The following is a 21,027-nucleotide window of genomic DNA, read 5'->3' as shown; positions in this document are numbered from 1 at the left end:
TTTTTTTAGTACCATATCTGATGTTGTAATATCATGCTATATATTTATATGTATATCTGCCTTTTAATTGTAGAACAAATTGTTTCCAGTCTTTCAGCTTTTATACACTTGTTATTTCTTATTCATCATGTTTTATAGTCGGTTGTACAAGCTGTCTGAGCTTATGTTTGTTGTTTAACCCTTGCCGACTCAAAATAAATCTTATCTTATCTTATCTTATCTTAACGCTCTATAATTTTCACGTTTTTAAATCGTCAAAAGATGCATATAATGGCTATTTTAGAGCATGGTAAATGTTCAGTAGTACCGTTTCCTCACAAATATCATAACTAAAACGAAAATTTCCGAATCTGAAACAACTTTTTATAATTTTGTCAATTGACCAAAACGTGAAAAGGTCCCTTTAAGAGTGACAACTTGGTTACAGCGGGTCGTCATTCCTTGTACTTATCTATAACAATAATGATACGATTGTGTTTTAACATGATCAACACAAATGGATTCGATTTGTTGATGCAAATGTTAACAGTAGAAGAAATTACTATTATAAAACTGAGTTATTGATTAGCGAACCTAAACATAATGCAGATAATGTAACATATATTACCTCCCTTAGAAGCTAATATGCCATAGGTTGATGATAACATCGTTATCAGCGAGTGCATGTGTTCCATTGTAAATCGGTTACTGCATACATTGTCGGTTAGTGGAAACAGTTTATGATTTTACATGCAAATACATATTTAGCTGGGACACGAGGATTTAGATAGTTTCGTGATGTAGTCTGTTTTATTATTGTCAACTGGAGTAAAGTTCGCACTACTTGTGATTTGTGTTATAGATCTACGGTACTTGGTGCATGATCGTGATGGAGGTTTATGCTGTTGTAAATTAGTATTACCTGTGTTGCATAATTTATCATGATAGGGGATAGACTAAAAACTATTTAAAAGTAAAAATAACGTACACTGAGCAAAATATACTGGCGGTCTCAGCTGGTACAGTCAAGGTACCATTAGTCATTACCGGATCATTACCCATAGCGGATCACTTCCGATGTTCAAGACTGCGTATCGCGATAAATAGTTGACGTTTTTAGATGATATTTTGCACACAGCATTTTCATTGCCTGTTCTTTAAAACGCATTGATTGAGTCGTAATCGGAGCAACTCTTTGTCAAACATTTCGGTACGTTTTGCTGACATGTATATACGACTTTGTTGACTTCCATCTGGTTTCCAAATCAAGGTTGAACAGCGGCGTAGCCAGACCCAAATTTTTGCCGAGGCAGTATCTTAGGTCAGTCTAGGGGTGTCCGGGGGCATGCCCCTCCTCCCTCCCCCGTAATTTATTCACATCTAGAACGTCTCTGGTGCGTTTTAAACGCCATTTAAACCACATTTTATACCTAAACTATCGGAATCGTGAACGCTACATATGACCGTTTAGTATCAATAAAGTTGACGAAAAAAATCTGCTACAAGTTTATTGTCAATTTGAGATTCTGTTACCATAAACGGTGTTTGAAGTGACAATGATGTAACAACCTTTACTACAGAAAAATAGTCATGTAACTCATTAAAGTCAGATAGAAAAAGAAAAAAAATGAGACGAAGCTCTCTCATACCAGCCATAATATTATATGGATAATAGAATGGGCTTTATATATTTATTATTGAAATACTAAAATAATATAGATCTACCGTATAATATGAAGAAAACAGATATATCAAACATTTTAGCGAATAATGTTTCATATATTTATAATTATGAAAAACTTTTTCACTGTCTTAACATGTTTTATTATTTTTCAACTTTAAAATATGAATCTTATTGAACGCTAATTCAACTCCCCTGTCTCCAGTCGAATCCCTCATTTGAAGAATTTGTTTTCGATCAACTGGAATGTGTTAATGCACAAACATTAAAGCGATGCCATTGGCATGCTACTATATAATGACATTATATTTACTTTAGATATTATTCGTTATGAGTTTTCTTTATACATTTTATTTTTTGAGTTTACATCAAATAAGCTTCAGCAAACTTTCTGTTGTAGTTCAGACAAGTTCGCCGTGAAAAAATTAATGGACGATTTTTTTTTCAAACACCATATGGATCTTAAAAAAATGTTTAAATGGATTAAATCAAAAGCGTTTTCAATCATAAACACATAAAAAGGATCATTGATGGAAAAGTTATTTGGAAAAAAACCCGGACCTACTGGGGTTCGAACCAACGCAGTGACAATATAATAGTGGTCAATGGATCCAGAGTCTGACGCCTTACCGATTGCATCACAGGGACGTATTGAATACCATGAGGAGTACAACTATTTAACTTACATCAGTAAAGTTTCTGGCCATTTCTTAAATTTTTTGTGCTAAATTTTGTTTTAGCACTGCGTCATCATTTTCTGTCAGGTCTATCATCGACTTCATTGACTATTAAAAAGAAAATACTTGAACTTCTTTATTTAAAAAAAAGTTTAATACGCGAGATATCATATTTTGAAAAAAATTCTTATGTAAACAAACATTCTTACGACCTTAAACGGTCCCGGTTTAACTCGACGCCGGCCATAAAGAGGAGAATACCAATAAAGCCGAAAGCGCCAACCCTGCCGAAGTGTGTCTAGGTCCAAAATAGACCCAGACCTGGCCGTAAATCACCCGATTCTAGCTTGGTACGTTCCGATGTCCACCATGATTATACCATCAAAGTGTATAGTGTGACGCTTTGTTTTATAAACGGATTTTCCAAATCATTTTGCTGAGCCGTTTTGGCATCAAATGAAGTTATTAAATTGAAATAATTATCTGCCTCAACATAAACCAATTGTACTCAATGATAAAATTTGTTTGTGAATATCATAGTGCCTAAAATTCATTAAATTGCCTCAATTTCTTATTTAGATTTTATTCTTTGACATAAATTGTTCTTATTTTAGTTGTAATCTCAACATTGCTCTGCAAATTTAAGCCGAGGCAACTGCCTCGGTGGGCATCAGCATGGCTACGACGCTGTTGAACATTTTTGCGGCCACATGCTATAAATCTTTTGGAAAGTAAGAAGTTTACGCATTAATTTAAAGGCCATTTAGTAGTTTTTCTGTCTGCAAAAGTCCATTTCAGTTTTGATTCGTGTTTAAGAATATGCAATACATTAAATGAAATGAAGAAATAGGGCAATAACGGATCAAGCGTGATAATATGCGTATTGATAATATATTATATTAAAATGTACTTGAGCAACATTGAGATAAATAAGTAGATTTTACATACCACACACATGTACATCAAACGTTCAACAACGGGTACAATACATTTACAACACATAAACGCCACTTTACAACACACATACTTCACACGTACACTACACGTAAAACACACGCACAGAATACATAAAGCACACAACAAAATCACACACAACGCACATACAACTCACATATATATCACGCATAAAATACAAATACAACACAAATGGTTATACATATAGCGGTTATTACATATTAACTTAAAACTATTAAATATTATTATGTAAAGCAAACTTAAGTATTCACAGCTGTGGATTAAACTATGGTTTTACATAGCATACGTATATAGCTTTCTTAATATTCATATGCAAGTATACGAAGTCAAGAATGAACAAACACGGGGATAGGTAGTAAATAAACTTAGGACGACATGCACATATACGGGGATAAGCATGTACACATACGTAGCATGTACTTAAACGTAGATAAGCATGGTCATAAACGTAGATAAGCATGTACATATACGTAGATAATTATGTACATATACGTAGATAAGCATGTACATATACGTAGATAAGCATGCACATATACGTAGATAAGATTGTACACATACGTAGATAAGCATGTACACATACGTAGATAAGCATGTACATAAACGTAGATAAGCATGTACATATACAAAGAGGAGCATGTACACATACGTAGATAAATATGTACATATACGTAGATAAGCATGTACATAGACGTAGATAAGCATGTACACATACGTAGATAAGCATGTACATATACGTAGATAAGCATGTACACATACGTAGATAAGCATGTACATATACGTAGATAAGCATGTACATATACGTAGATAAGCATGTACATATACGTAGATAAGCATGTACATAGACGTAGATAAGCATGTACATAGACGTAGATAAGCATGTACACATACGTAGATAAGCATGTACATATACGTAGATAAGCATGTACATATACGTAGATAAGCATGTACATAGACGTAGATAAGCATGCACATATACGTAGATAAGCATGTACACATACGTAGATAAGCATGTACACATACGTAGATAAGCATGTACATATACGTAGATAAGCATGTACATATACGTAGATAAGCATGTACACATACGTAGATAAGCATGTACACATACGTAGATAAGCATGTACACAAACGTAGATAAGCATGCACATATACGTAGATAAGATTGTACACATACGTAGATAAGCATGTACACATACGTAGATAAGCATATACATAAACGTAGATAAGCATGTACATATACGTAGATAAGCATGTACATATACGTAGATAAGCATGTACATATACAAAGAGGAGCATGTACACATACGTAGATAAGCATGTACATATACAAAGAGGAGCATGTACACATACGTAGATAAGCATGTACATAGACGTAGATAAGCATGTACACAGACGTAGATAAGCATGTACACATACGTAGATAAGCATGTACATATACGTAGATAAGCATGTACATATACGTAGATAAGCATGTACATAGACGTAGATAAGCATGTACACATACGTAGATAAGCATGTACATATACGTAGATAAGCATGTACATATACGTAGATAAGCATGTACATAGACGTAGATAAGCATGCACATATACGTAGATAAGCATGTACACATACGTAGATAAGCATGTACACATACGTAGATAAGCATGTACATATACGTAGATAAGCATGTACATATACGTAGATAAGCATGTACACATACGTAGATAAGCATGTACACATACGTAGATAAGCTTGTACACAAACGTAGATAAGCATGTACACATACGTAGATAAGCATGTACACATACGTAGATAAGCATGTACATATACGTCGATATGCATGTACACATACGTAGATAAGCATGTACACATACATAGATAAGCATGTACATATACGTAGGTAAGCATGTACATCAACGTAGATAAGCATGTACATATACGTAGATACGTATGTACATAAATGTAAGTAGGTTTCTGCCTATACATAACACGGCATGTACATATATCTTAGTAGGCATCTTCAAATCCGTCGTTCGGTTTGTATATATATATATATATATATATATATATATATATATATATATATATATATATATATATATATATATATATATATATATATATATATCTATATATATATATATATATATATCTATATATTTGTGTATGTCTTTAAGTTTAACCTTACTTATTTTGGCACGAGCGTATCATACGTAGTTGACTACTAAAGGCATTTTCTAGTCAGTTTTAAGCGAAAAAAAACGTACTATTAGTCTGTGATATTTATATCCCTAGACTTATCCTCGTAAAAAGGTTGACTCCGTATCCATTACATCGATACATCACTACGGGAGAAGGTAGTAATGGGTGCTTGAGCGTAGTTAATGGTGTGTCACATGGGGTATTGGGCATGATCGTAGCTACGTAATTGTGATAAGTTTGGACATATTAATTTGAACCACGCGCACGTATCCAGTCTGCACGTAGTGAAAAGCCCATGTAATTAAATGTTATTGCCCATGAGGTTTTCCAGTCCAATTTTTTACAATTTATTGTTCCCCGGTAAATCTCGTACCATTATTCGCCTCCGTTTAAGTCAGCTGATAAAAAAACAAACTTCTGGGCTCTTTTCTGTCAACTTATTTGCAGAAACTGGTGGAATGCACATTTTCGATTTCGCCAGCGTATTTGCTGTTGATATCAGCGCTGTGATCAAATATAATTTCAGTGCCTTGGAGTACACTACCACAGATTAAAAAGGGGTAGTTGGAGTTGATGTAAATGAACATTAAACACGAATTTTTGAAGATTCTTTTATTTAAAACAACCAAAAACGATTTCGATATTTACTCATTACGTTTCACCGTCTGTGTCTCTCGCAGTGTAATGGCGACCACTCGATGGGGATGCCTGGGTCCGGGGAAGATATCAGAGGATTTCTTCATGGCAATTAAGGAGAATCTGCCCGCTCAAGAACACAAGGTGTGTGTTTATTCCGTCCGGATGAATGACAGACTTTTAGGTTATTTTATGAGCATGTATCGTCTTGCGTGACACTCTCGAATGATTGCATTTCCAGAGCTTACTAGTTTGTTTAAATAGGTTTAGCCTCGTTCTGTTAAAATGGGCTTTATTCATGGGCGTAAAGTGTATTCCCAGATTTGCGCAGACATTTTGTCTTTTTTTAGATAACATAGAATTATTTGAGACAACATTTTCCGTTTAAACTGAAATTTCGTTAAGAAGAGGCTTTCGTAAAAGAAAAAGGCCATACAATCGAAAAGTGTCGTCACTGATAAATGTGTACAGATTGCAAGTGCACATCTGAAATGGCACTTTATACGTGCATTAAGCCCAGTTTTCCCTAAACGAGACTCGAAATATTGAAGTGTTTTTGCCTTATGGGCATTGTTAAAATACAGACACAAGTTTTTATGTTCAATCGAATTTGGAAGCATCAGACAACTTCTCTATTATAAAGCGGATGAATTGGAGAATCCTGTAGAAATAATTTTATGACCAATTCCTTACTAAGATCTGTGTTCGGTTTGGGATTTAATTGTACGATTCCCTAAATTTCAGCCCGGAACTGTATAATAGAACTTAGTTAACCGGGCACGGCAAGGCGCACATAAAGGAACATGCCGGCTTATCTGTGAAACAAAATTCTTAAAATGAAAAACACAAAGTTTATGATTATCATTTTGTTCGCTGCATTTTACCTACAATAATTCGTCATTTTTCATAAGGGAATTTCACGTTAGAAGATGATATTTCGAGCCGTTATCAACATTCAAAAGTATGGTATGATAATGAAGACGCAAATCAGATGCTTGTTTCGATAATGTCGTTCTGAGATAACGAAAAAAATGACTACGTTTCTATAGTGCTTATCTGGCGTTCACTTTGTTAAAGGTACTTGAAGTGAGGATGCTACATAGTTATAGTCATTCATTCTTTGATAACAGTTTAAAGAGTGTTAATCGGAGAATGGTATCAAGCTAGCAAAGGAACACATTTTATTATTTGTTTAGAGGTTAACTTCGCTTGCCAATATATGTTAACTTCCAATAATATAAATTTCGCAATAGTAGTTAACACTTTTACAGACATTTTCAGTCGTACACTGAACAAAATGTGAGCCGCGTTCTGAGAAAACTGGGCTTATTGCATGTGCGTAAAGTGTCGTCCCAGATTAGCCTGTGCAGGCCGCACAGGCTAATCGAGGACGACATTTTCCGCTTTTATGGTATTTTTAGTTTCAAGGAAGTCCCTTCTTACCGAAAATCAAGTTAAGGCAGAAAATGTCGTCCCTGATTAGCCTGTGCGGACATATAATCCATATACACAAAATGTAAATGGATTGGAGGATGATGCACGCCAAATGGCATTGTACACCACCTGTTAATAACGGAGTTATGGCCCTTTGTATCTTGAAAAAATGCTTTTTTGAGTGTCAAATATAACACTTTTGTGTCCAGAAGCATATTGGCGGGGATTTCAATTCAACGAATTTGCTTGTTTCTTATGCTTATAACCATATAATATATAATATACAGCTACACAGAATCAGTTAACAACTGTCACACACTATTTACCGGTAAAGGAACATTATTTTAAACGTGTCTTTTGGATCTGTGTATGTACAACGTCCGATCAAGACTTAAAGGGTGCTAAATTGATGATACTTTTAAGATTAGATAGCGCCATGTGTATTTGTGTTATAATCATTAACATTTTGTTGTTATACTAATCGTTGAATCACACACCGACATCTCACTTAACCCATTTATGCCTAGCGTCTAGAAAAAGGGCATTGGCAAACAGCGTAGACCTAGATCAGACGCCGCATGATCAGGGTCTGCGCGGTTTTCTTAAAGGAATTTCTGTAAGAAATATTCTAAATATAGAAATAAATATACTAGACATCCCTAATTTTGGAAATAAATTGATCCAATTTAGAAGGATGGGAGAGTTCACTAGGCATAAATGGATTAAAATACCCCTTATGCGCACTCTTTCACCCACGTCATATATTATCTCCCTTTTTCGGTTTAATTTTATTATTGCATCGGTATTTGATTTTATTACATAATTTAACATGTATATATCTAATGTTGAGCACAATATTAGAGAAAAAAAATCCTGCCGAACCCTAGCTGTTGCTTTCAAATTTATTCACAGGTTCGAAATATGTCTGTTTGACATGTTCCAGTTTGTCGCGGTGGCGTCACGTGATCTTGCCAGGGCCCACACATTCGCGGATAGGTTCGGATTTGAACGTGCATACGGTTCGTACGAGGAAGTTGGCCAGGACAGCGGTGTCGGTTAGTCGAATGTATTTAAAAAAAAACTGCATAAAACCTTTATCAATGATAATCTGCCTGCTAAAGGGTGCATGATCAACGGGGTTCACAGTGGTTTACACACGGGCTGGGCAGACAACACACCGTTAAGAACTTTAATTATGCAAATATCCCAATTTATTGAAATATGTTTGCAAAAATCATTAGCGCATAAAAGTTTGTATTGCATTTGTGCCGATACGTAAAGATTTAAGAATACATTATTGAATACATCTAAAATCAGTGCCAACATTTCACATTGCGTGCAGCAAAACCGTGTATATGAATGTTATACATATCAAATACGTATACTAGTATATGAATGTTATACATATCAAATTGTTGGCCAAGAACACAGGCTTACTAAATAAAGTAATTCTATGGTTCTACAATTTGCCATACGCCGCATGACAAATTGTCTTTTATGCACTAGTTGAAATTTTTAAGAATAATTGGTTAAAGAAAAGAAGCACCACTTACCGGTGCGATTGATCCTGCACCCTGTGTTTGTTTAAACGTATTTATTCATTTCATATTCATACAATTCAATTCATTGTTGCAAAGTATAAATTCATGGATTAGAAAACAAACGTAAAGCTTATATTTATTCTTTTCCATGATGGCGTTGTCTCATATATGTTGTGCATTTATTCGGCCACAAGAACATGGATGCGCTCACGTAATTGTTAGGATTGTGATTGGATCGGGTTCAAAGTTAAAACGGAATCATGGTAGTGTGGATATATGTCATACAAACAAAATGAATAGTTGATTAAGAAGATACTCAGGCGTAGTAACACCCTGTGTTAACTTCGTTGCAAAAGATTCGTCGTAGTGGTTACCTCCATACCTGTCATTCATAACGCCTGCGACCATGTACTTGATTTGAAAGAGTTCTAAAACTAAAAACTAAATCACAATAATTTAAACCGCTTTCTGCGAAAACTAGGCTTATTGCATGTGCGAAATTATGGGAGAAACCAACTTCCAAACAGTGTGACAAAACTAAAAAACAACAACAACAACTATAAATAACGCAAAACATGGAAAAAACCTCATACCAATTAATAAAACTGTTGTCACCGCATTGGAACGGTCGTGAAAAACTAATTTACCATTAGATATGTTTGATCTTTTAAGATATGTTTTAATTATTACAAATACTTGTCCGTCTGTCTGTGTGTCTATCTGTGTGTCTGTTTTGTCTGTCTGTCTGTCTGTCTGTCTGTCTGTCTGTCTGTCTGTCTGTCTGTCTGTCTGTCTGTCTGTCTGTCTGTCTGTCTGTCTGTCTGTCTGTCTGTCTGTCTGTCTGTCTGTCTGTCTGTCTGTCTGTCTGTCTGTCTGTGTCTGTGTGTGTGTCTGTGTGTATGTGTGTATGTGTGACTGTCTGTGTGTTTGTCTGTCTATGTGTCTGTCTGTGTGTCTGTGTGACTGTCTGTGTGTATGTCTGTTTGTGTTTCTGTCTGTCTGTGTGTCTGTCTGTCTGCATGGCTGCCTGTCTGCCCGCCTGCCTACATAGATTGATGGATGGGTGGATAGATAGATTACATCTAAGTTTACTCCTGACCATAAAGCGTACGTGTACAGATGCTAGCTATTTCCATTGATTATTATCTGAAAAGTATTTCCAAAAGTATAGCGAATAGTATTTTCAAGAGATTTGGTTGAGTGAAAGTGCTTTTTGCTCACTGTCCATGACCAATGCTTTCATTGATCGCCACACACAGATTTTAAGAATCGAATCGAACACAATTTCATGTTCTTGTCATCGAGTAAGTTATGTGAAGTACATTACCGACCGAAGCTTCGCAATTTTTCAAGACAAATGTACTTCTTTTGGTTTGGTTCCCATATCCAGTAATTCCAGGTGAACCAATCGGATATTTGCTCGGCGTCCGTCAGCCTTCTTTCGTCATTGACTATCAGCATGTTTCATTTTTGTTCAGAGTGTAATTTTGTCAGTATTATAAATCACATTCGGGTTTACTTTTCGGTTAAAAACTTAATGAGCCTAGCTATGGGAAAACGGGGTTTAATGCATGTGCGTAGGGTTGTAGATTAGCCTGAGCAGAACGCTCACGCTAATTATGGATTTTCGCTAAAAGAATTCATCGAAACCAACAAATTCTTTATAAAAGTGCATGTGCGTAAAGTGTCGTCTAAGAACAGCCCGTGCGGACTGCTGCACATGCTTATCTGAGACGACACTTGACGCACAGGCGTTAAGCCCCGTTTTATCAGAATAAGACTTTACTCCTTCATCACGTTCAAACTCCTGTCTGCTTTGTTGAGAGCGTAGCTAAATCAGATTTGTCATGCACCTAAGGGTTGTTTGATATTTATCTTCTTCAAATTATTATTCGAAAATCCCAATCGATTCTCATCAGTCGGACGATCGCTCTCTTTCAGAGGTGGTGTATATAGGAACGCTGCACGTGACGCACGTGGATCTCGCGCTGAAGATGATGCATGCCGGGAAGCACGTGCTCTGCGAGAAGCCAATGGCGATGAACCTGAAACAGGCGCAGCTTGTTCTTGATGCCGCTAAAACCGAGAATCGCCTCTTTGTTGAGGTAAGCGTATGATTAAGAAAGACGGCCTTTGGCCGTTTCTAAAAACGTTATAGAACCAGTAGAAGGCCGCGTCTTACGTACAATACGACGTTTTATGAAACAATTCGTTACATCCGAGTACATAAATAACGATAATGGAAAAATGGTTGAAATTGATGAAGCGGCTCTTTGGTTTTTCCACAAATGACATTCATATTCCATTTACTATACTGGACAACCTTATTTAGTTTAGTTTAAACCTATTTATTTTAGCTCGATTGCATAGAAAGTAATTCCTACTTATTTGGAATGCTCTCGAGTCCGTTTCCTGGGCCTAGAACCAGTACTTGTGTCTATATGGGAGATCGAAAGAACGCTCCCACAGCGGGGATCGAACCCGTGACCTCCCGGTCGCTAGGCGGACACCATATCCATTACACCACGGCGACCTTATTTGATAGTGTTTTTTGTTAAACATGTTCTTACAATGTAGCCAATCAAAGTGTTCCTGTGTTCGCAAAATATATACCACTCTATCCAGAAGAATCGTCATATTGACTAATATACATTCGCGATGCATTCGGTACAAACCACATTGACTTGATTGGCATATTTGCTATTGCTTCACCTTCCCGTTTGTCATAAACTAAACTAAACGACGGTGCATGTTGCTATTTCGTGAATAGGCGTTTCCTCATCTTTCCCTTATAATGTTTTGATTTGACTGGAGTAGCACTGGGTTGGGGGGAATTTTATTGTAGCAGTAAAGATAGAATTTGCAAAAGACCAAGTCCCAAAAAGACTTGATAAACCAGGTAAATTGATTCAAATCGACGACGCCTTAGATTTGTGTCTTAGGTTTAGGTTTGGAAAGTTCAATCACCTGTTGTTCATATTGCTAAGGCTCTTAAAAAAATATGTATGATATTGTCTCGATGTTTAAACGCACTGTCACATTTTTCGTACAGGCTGTTTGGAGTAGGTGGTTCCCAGCGTACCAAAAGGTGAGAGAAGAACTAGCAGCGGGAGCCATCGGCGATCCCCGCCTGGTGTTGGTCAACTTTTGCGTCCCCATCTCCGAGGTGGAGCGGGTGAAGAACATTGCCATGGGCGGCGGAGGCTGCCTGGACATCGGGATATACGTGGTGCAGCTGGCCTGTATGGTGTTTAATGAGAGGCCGGTGTCCATTTCGGCCGTGGGAAATCTGATGGGAGGTAAAAATGTTGTGTTGTATTTTATTGTATTGTATTGTATTAGATTGTATTGCATTGTATTGTATTGGTTTGGGGTTTTGTTGGTATTGTATTGTATTGTATTGTATTGTATTGTATATCATTGCATTACATGATATTTCACTGTATTGTATTGATTACACTCTTGATAAGATTAATTCACAGATACACGTATTAAAAACTTTATAACATTTATTTTACAAATAACAATATAGTATTTCGATTAATACAAATAATGACATTCTCAAGAGAAATGTTAATGACATTACACAGTTTTTTCTTTGTTCCTTGTCTTTGGTTTGAGAGGCACTGCCACTCGATCATTCGGACTTTAGAACTTAATGATGTTTAAACTATCACAAATGAAGAATTAATGGACGAGTGGTAGCGGGTTAGATTTTTCAAATGGAACCGGGTTTTTATCTAGGTTTTTATCCTGTCCACTGTTATTGTTTGAATTTAGAATGAATTGTTTTCTTGAATTTAGAATAATTATTCTGTATCAAGTAAATCTCCGAAACAAGTTCCTTTCACATTTCAAATTTAATTAACGGTATTTGACTTGACGTCGATCATATACACACAGAAGCGACACCTGTGGATACAATGATCTTTAATAAGGTGTATTGTCAGTGTATGGCCCTGTATCTTAGCAGAGGTTCGTTTATTTATTTTTTAACAAAAGAACGACGTCTGTAAACACAATTCATTCGATCATTATTATGTATTTTCATTATTCTAATGTTTAAAGGTTGGAAAGTCAATATGGTGTCTACATAACGAACGTAATGACCCGGGTTCGCTCTGTGAGTGAGATCATAAGATCTACTGGTTCTTATACTGCTTCAAATACCGATTCTACCTGTGAGAAAGACTTTGGAGCATTCGAAAAGCCTTAGGCTTTCGAAGCAACCGAGCTAAAGAAATCGGTTTAAACTAAATTATTATGATTCTAATATTTGTTTACACAGCGGTGGACGAGAGTGCAGTGATCGTGCTGAAGTACAAAGGTGGAGGGCTGGCCAACTTGACCTACCACACCGCCGCAGGTCGAGGAACAAACAGCGCCACCATCATGGGACCGAAAGGACAGATTCAGGCAAGAGATTAACCCTTTACCATTTAGATACGTATGTCCACTCATTTGTAGTCCCTTAGAAAGTTATATTTAATTAAAGACCTTTCTCACTATATTCAAGTTTTAAAGGCTTCATTTCCAACCCTTAGATACTAATGAGCAGCAAACAGCATACAACCTTAACAGACTGCGAGTTACTCGCAGGCTGTTCTGGTTTTATGCTGTTTGCACATTGCCATTTTCCCTTTGCTTTAAACTGGGAAAGGGTTAAGCTACCATGGTGTCGTAGCGGAAACGGTGTCCGGTAAGGGATCAGTAGGCCCGGGGTTCAATCCCAAGATTTTTGCATGGGTCGTTAAATATTGTTTCTTGTCAGGAAACACCATCGACCGAGTATATAGAATCCGAATGCGGTCAACGCAATCGAGCGAAAATTAATAAATAATTTTACATACGATATATGAGTTGTTTAGCATCGTAAAATTATCTCTTTGCAGGTTAATGTATAAGTTGTACATGTAGTTTTATTCCTATCAATTTGATGTTATATATTTTCGATAAACCAGCTAATATACTAGTATAATCTTTATATTTGGGTCTTGTACAAATCTCTTTGTTATAACGCTGGCGTCATTTTCCGTTGAGATTGTTTCGTCGTTGTTATGCAAGGCTGTAAAAAACTGGAAATAATGCTCGCTGTGCATGGCGTTTTCCCTTTTCTAACATTGGCCATAAATAGGCCCCAACCTCACCCATCAGAATTTCTTTTAAATGCAATACAAAATTGCAATAAAATTATTTGATTATTTAAGTAAATGTATTACATGTTCTGGGTTTTGTAGATAAGACTACTTCATCAAAACTGCAAATCGTTTATTGATGACCCTACTGTATGGGTTATACGTTATTACCGAAATAAGATTTTCTTTTATCATGTATTTATAATATGGCTGCTTAAAACAAAATAAACCCTTAGTAATATATGTTTTGTAATTCCTAGTAAAAGTTGCCCATGGACCATGGGACACTTCGCATGCGTGGAATAATTAATACGTAGTAGTGTACAATGGTTATGAATGAATTGTAGCACCGCCATACGCATGCGCACTGTCGATTACGTTCTGACGCCATCTGGCGCCCAAAAGTTCCCACTGCAAGATACATTGACAGCAATTTGAGTCACAGATGTGCGTTATGTGCAAATCACACTGGCTAATCATGGACGAAAACTTCCGCCTTTGTGATAGTTTTCGTTTAAAGTCTCTTTTGATGGAATATCCGGTTTAGGCGGAAAGTGTAGTTCCTGATTAGCCTGCAAATGCTCATCTGGGACGACACTGTACTCTCATGCATTTAACCCAGTTTTCTGGGACGACACTGTACTCTCATGTATTAAACCCAGTTTTCCGGTACGATTTTCATTTGATCACCACAGATCGAAAGCCCGTTTCACGCCCCAACGCGTGTCATGACGCCGTCCGGTACCAACGAGTTCCCATTAAAAGAGGGGTCCTACCACTTCGGTAACAGCGCCGGCCTGCAGTACGAAGCGGCTGAGATCCGTAGATGCCTATTGGAAGGTAAATTGCTGACGTCTTTTCAGGTGGCCGTGGCGTAGTGGATATTTTTTCCGCCTAGCGACCAGGGGGTCATGGGATCCATCCCCAATGTGGGAGCGTTCTCAATATCTCCCCTAAAGACACCAAGTACTGGTCATACAAAGGAAACGGACTCGATAGCATTTTAATTAACCGAAGTCTTTTTATGCAATCGAGCTAAAATACATATGAATAAACCAACGTAATGTTTCTAACCAGAACCACAGAGGAAAGGGGCATTCAACATGCAACTATTTCAACTGTTGCACCTAGCACATGTAATTACGCTTGTGCCGTGGGTGACGGTTTACAGACTTTTGTAATGGATGTCAGCTGCATAATTCAAACCCAAATTTAATGTTACTATTTTGTTCAATTTTTGGGCAATAGAATAAGCAATATATAGCCTTACTATTCTTTTTTTGAATTTCTATGTCAATTGATTGTCAATAACGAACCAATATTTATATTAAGTGTTTGATGAATGAAGGTTATTTTTAGCGTAATTTATAATTGAATTTGTATTTCCTTTGATGTGTGTGTACACTGGAATCGCCACATACCTCTTTCCATCTGTTTTGATCATTATCTCTGGAATAAATGGTTCACGGGTGTAATATTGTGTGTGGAATTTTGTATCGTACACATCTAGTGTTCGGAAATTTATACCCCAGGGTCAAAACTGGTCACGTCCTGGGGTCACAATGTCAATGTACATTAATTGAGCAAGACAAGTCCTCTTAAACAATAAGTTTCAGATGTTGAAAATCTGGTATGCAGCATCGTGTTGTTGTCGTCGGTCACCTTTGTTTTTTTAAATCATGTTCTGTGGTCAATCTATCCACAACCAAAGAGCTACAGAATTAAAACCACATTGAAATATATAATATATAACATGTTACATATTTCGTCTGCAAGTTGTTTTTTAAACCATGAACTTGCGGTCAAAGCTGGCTATGCCCAAGGGGTCAAAGCTGGCCATTCCCAAAGGGTCAATGCTGGCCATGCCCAAGGGGTCAAAGCTAGCCATGCCCAATGGTTCAAAGCTGGCCATGCCCAAGGGTTTAAAGCTGGCCACGCACAAGCGGTTAAAGCTAGCCATGCCCAAGGGGTCAAAGCTAGCCATGCCCAAGGGGTCAAAGATAGCCATTCCCATGGGATCAAAGCTAGACTTGCCCAAGCGGTCAAAGCGAGCCATGCCCAAGGGGTCAAAGCTAGCTATGCCCAAGGGGTCAAAGCTACCCATGCCCAAGGGGTCAAAGCTAGCCATGCCCAAAGGGTCAGAGCTAGCCATTCCAAGGGGTCAAAGCAAGCCATGCCCAAGGGGTCAAAGCTAGCCATGCCCAAAGGGTCAGAGCTAGCCATTCCAAGGGGTCAAAGATAGCCATTCCCATTGGGATCAAAGCTAGCCATGCCCAAGCGGTCAAAGCGAGCCATGCCCAAGGGGTCAAAGCTAGCCATGCCCAAGGGGTCAATGCTGGCCATGCCCAAGGGTTCAAAGCTAGCCGTGCACAAGGGTCAAAGATAGTCATTCCCGTGGGGTCAAAGCTAGCCATGCCCAAGCGGTCAAAGCGAGCCATGCCCAAGGGGTCAAAGCTAGCCATGCCCAATGGGTCAAAGCTAGCTATGGCCAAGGGGTCAAAGCTAGCCATAACCAAGGGGTCAAAGCTGGCCATTCCCAAGGGGTCAAAGCTAGCCATACCCAAGGGGTCAAAGCTGGCCATGCCCAAAGGGTCAAAGCTAGCCATTCCTAAGGGGTCAAAGCTAGTCATGCCCAAGGGGTCAAAGCTTGCCATACCCTTGTGAGCAAAGCTGGCTATGCCCAAGGGGTCAAGAAAGCCATGCCCAAGTGCTCAAAGCTTGCCATGCCCAAGGGTACAAAGCTGGCAATGCCCTGTGGATCAAGGGGTCAAAGCTGGCCATGCACAAGGGGTCATAGCAAGCCATGCCCAATGGGTAAAAGCTAGCCATGTCATTGATGTTAAAGCTGGCCATGCCCTAATGGTCAACGCATGCTATGCCCAAGGGGTCAAAGCTGACCATGCCCAAGGGGTCAAAGCTAGCCATGTCCAAAGGGTCAAAGCTAGCCATGCCCAAAGGGTCAAAGCTGGCCATGCATAGGGGGTCAAAGCCGGCCATGCCATTGTGGTCAAAGCTGACCATGCCCTTGTGGTCAAAGCTGGCCATATACAAGGGTTCAAAGCTTCCCATTCCCTTGTGGTCAAAGCTGGCCATGCCCAAGGGTTCAAATCTGGCCATGCCCAATGGTTAAAAGCTGGCCATACCCTTGTGGTCAAAGCATGCAATGTCCAATGGGTCAAAGCTGACCATGCCGAACGGGTGAAAGCTTGCTATGCCCAAGGGGTCAAAGCTGGCCATGCCCAAGGAGTCAAAGCTTGCCATGCTATTGTGGCCAAAACTGGCTATGCCTAAGTGGTCAAAGCTGGCTACGCCCAAGGGATCAAAGCAGGCTATGCCAAAGGGGTGAAAGCTAGCCACGCCCAAGGGCTAAAAGCTAGCCATGCCCAAGGGGTCAACGCGTGCCATGCCCAAGGGGTCAACGCGTACCATGCACAAGGGGTTAATCCTGGTCATTCCCTTGTGGTCACAACTGGCTATGCCCAAAGGGGTCAAAGCTGGGTATGCCCAAGGGATCAAAGCTGGTCATTCACAAAGGGTCAAAGCTGGTCATGCCTGTGTGGACAAAGCTGGCTATGCCCAAGAGGTCAAAGCTAGTCATGCCTTAGCGGCCAAAGCTGGCCTTGCCCAAGGGGTAAAACCTGGCCATGCCCTTTTGGTCAAAGCTAGCCATACACAAGGGGTCAAAGCTGGCCATGCCTAACGGGTAAAAGCTGGCCATGCCCAAGGGGTAAAATCCGGCCATGCCTTTGTGGTCAAAACTTGCTATGTCTAAGTGGTCAAAGCTGGCCATGCCAATGAGATCAAAGCTGGCTATGTTCAAGAGGCTAAAGCTGGCCACTCCCTTGTGGTCAAACCTGTCTATGCCGAAGGCGTCAAAGCTGGCTATGCCAAAGGGGTCAAAGCTGCTCATGCCAAACGGGTCAAAGCTGGCCATGCCCAATGGGTCAAAGCTGGCCATGCCATTGAGATCAAAGCTGGCTTTGCCCTTGTGGTCAAAGCTGGCTATGTCCAAAAGGCTAAACCTGGCCACTTCCTTCGTGTCAAACCTGGCTATGCCCAAGGAGTCAAAGTTGGCTATGGCCAAGGGGTCAAAGCTGGTCATGCCCAACGGGTCAAAGCTGGCCATGCCCAACGGGTCAAAGTTGGGATAAAAGCTGACCATGCCCTTGTGGTCAAAGCTGGCTATGCCTAAGTGGTCAAAGCTGGTCATGCCCTTGGGATCAAAGCTGGCCATGCCGAAGGGGTCAAAGCTGGCTATGCCCAAGGGGTCGAAGCTGGCTATGCCGAAGGGGTCAAAGCTGGCTATGCCCAAGGGGTCAAAGCTGGCCATGCCGAAGGGGTCAAAGCTGACCATGTCCAAGCATTGTGTACACAACGGTCTTCCTGACCTGTGTACTAACGCGAAAGGAATTGTGGGTAGCACTTCTTTTACGAATGAAAAGTGAAAGCGAGAGAAGGTCTGGTAATCATGCTTCTGATAATCGCTATCAGGCTTAATAGAGATTCAAAATCACATTTAAACATAATTAAATAACATTTCTTTAAACAACATTCCGTTTTAAACACACAATAAAAACGATTTTTATTTAAATATTAACATTTTCATTCCTACGCAGAACTACTTTGGCGAAAGCATAATTCCCCAAACCAGGGGAATGTGATGCGTCTAAGCATAGAGGTGACAATAACGTAATGACGTCACCATCTATGTATAGAATGAGGTCCAAGGGGTCAAAGCTGGCCATTCCCTTGGGATCAAAGCTGGCTATGCTAAAGGGGTCAAATCTGGTCATGCCCAAGGGGTTAAAGCTGACCATGCCCAAGGGGTCAAAGTTAGCCTTGCCCAAGGGGTAAAAGCTGGAAATAATATGCCCAAGGGGTCGCAGGTTTTGTATGTATCAACCTAATAAATATTACGACAGGATGCGTCGAGGGATACTCTTCTTAACTATTGAGACACGTAATAATTTGTATTACAATGAAATGATAATTTTTAAATTAAAATTGTGTTATTTTGAACAGGTGCAATCGAGAGCCCCGCGTTTGCGCACAAGGATAGCGTCATGGTTCACACAATTATGGACGAGGTCCGTCGACAGATTGGCGTTGTTTACCCGGGTTTCGACTGAAGAGAAGAAACTGCGCTCACTTGGGAAAAAAACAACATGTCACATTAAGCCTTCTATATTACGTTTCGGGTTCGCTCGGGTTTCCTAAGTTTACCTATTGTCTAGTTGATTTTGTGTTTTTAGCTTAGATAGCAAGATTTGTATGTTATTACAATTTTCAAAGAATGTATTATCTAGTTATAGATTTTTAAGATCACATTAATGAAAGTGATTGCACTATGTAATTTGTTATTTTGGCTTAAAGAAAACAAGAATACAGATGCAGAAACCTAGAATAATGCGTGTCTTCGAAATAGTCTCTTTCCTTCAATAAAATAATCCTGTTATTAAGCGTTATTGCTTTTATAATTGTGTATCGTTAATCGGATAAACAACAAAGTTAAAGACTATTCTGTATTCAAATCGACATGTGGTGCTTAGGAAATACTTATAGTTATAAAATTGCCGGTGATCTAAAATTGACATAATGGACTGTACATGTATGCTATCAGTGCCTTTTAGTTTTGTTGCAACGTCTGACACAACCAGTCTCCCATTGAATAACAACAAATACAATTGTATCTTACCTGTGAACCAGGTTAAGTTTCACTTTGTTTACATAATAAGATAAGACATTTTTTTTTAGTTTTTTGTTAAGCAGGAAATATGTAATAGCATGTGATCGAAAGTTGCGTGCATTTGGACTGATTAACAACAACATGAATAATCGTCCCTGATTAGCCACGTCCTTCCAATATCATCACAAATATTACATTGATAGATCCTTTTCCGTTGTGCATGCTTGTTATTTTTTTAAACGTAAATACGTAAATACGTACACCCAAATATATTCAGACCAAACACACGTTTTTATTGTGCCATTTAGTTCATTTGAAGTCGCGTGATCTGATTATTTTCGGATATGGAAGCTCAGGCCAGGTCAGATATGATCATAACGGTCCGCTCGTGACGTCAAGTAGTTACTATTTATAGAATTGATATGTTATATCCTCCTTTTTATAAACGAAAAATCCTAAAACATCAACGACCGGTCACATCTTCTTAGAATCAACTTAATTTTATCCGTGATGGCTACAGGTATAAAACTCCCTTTCCCAGACATCAATCAATAAGAATGTATTCACTATTAATTAATTTTAAAAAAGTTGTTTTACATAATCAATTACAATCGAACAACAACTTACGCCAAAGAGTTCATTTGAACAACGTTTCACGATTAGCTTAAGAAACAGACGTTAAGACGTAAAAAACTGTTCTAAAATTGTTGATAGATCGTATCAAACTCGAACAATTAAAATTCGCTAAGCCTTTATTGGTATTGAGGTTTGGAACGCTATTGAAGTAAGTGAACATTTTATTTTATGCTTTCCGGTGTTTTATAGAGAAATATCAGTGAATTAAAACTGATAATTTCACTGTTGAAACAGTGAAAAATATCAGTGAAAATTATCGATAATTTTCACTGTTTTACCGGCACTACCGGTACTTTTTTTAACACATTGTGACCCCCACGCATTCTTCCACCAAGAGCGAGAACTCTTCGATGAATATTTATATCAACATACGGAGTAACTTCCCTTGAACATACATGTTCACACTGTCGTCTGCTTTTTAAGCCTTTACTCTGAAACTTAACAATGAATGAAATGGAAAACG

The 21,027-nt window shown here is 38.6% G+C and overlaps 1 protein-coding gene across 4 annotated transcripts; it reads left to right on the top strand.

Annotated features, from left to right (window-relative positions):
* The first annotated feature begins 611 nt into the window (after window positions 1-611).
* Window positions 612-19,697, top strand: LOC127845338 (trans-1,2-dihydrobenzene-1,2-diol dehydrogenase-like). 4 transcript variants are annotated; one of them, XM_052376196.1, is made up of 9 exons: window positions 854-874; window positions 5,590-5,651; window positions 6,177-6,276; window positions 8,510-8,621; window positions 11,049-11,212; window positions 12,160-12,406; window positions 13,396-13,523; window positions 14,938-15,082; window positions 19,265-19,697. In XM_052376196.1, exons 1-9 carry the CDS (start codon window positions 860-862, stop codon window positions 19,369-19,371), a joined length of 1,080 nt encoding a protein of 359 aa, XP_052232156.1. In that variant the 5' UTR covers window positions 854-859; the 3' UTR covers window positions 19,372-19,697. The 4 variants fall into 4 exon arrangements, with proteins under 4 accessions (XP_052232158.1, XP_052232159.1, XP_052232157.1 ...); XM_052376198.1 differs by lacking the exons at window positions 854-874; window positions 5,590-5,651 and adding an exon at window positions 612-702; XM_052376199.1 differs by lacking the exons at window positions 854-874; window positions 5,590-5,651 and adding an exon at window positions 703-848.
* The last annotated feature ends 1,330 nt before the right edge of the window (window positions 19,698-21,027 follow it).

Source organism: Dreissena polymorpha, chromosome 9 (genome assembly GCF_020536995.1).
Source record: "Dreissena polymorpha isolate Duluth1 chromosome 9, UMN_Dpol_1.0, whole genome shotgun sequence".
Lineage (NCBI taxonomy): Eukaryota > Metazoa > Mollusca > Bivalvia > Myida > Dreissenidae > Dreissena > Dreissena polymorpha.
Note: the sequence above shows the minus strand (reverse complement) of the source record. Positions and strands in the feature narration are given on the sequence as shown.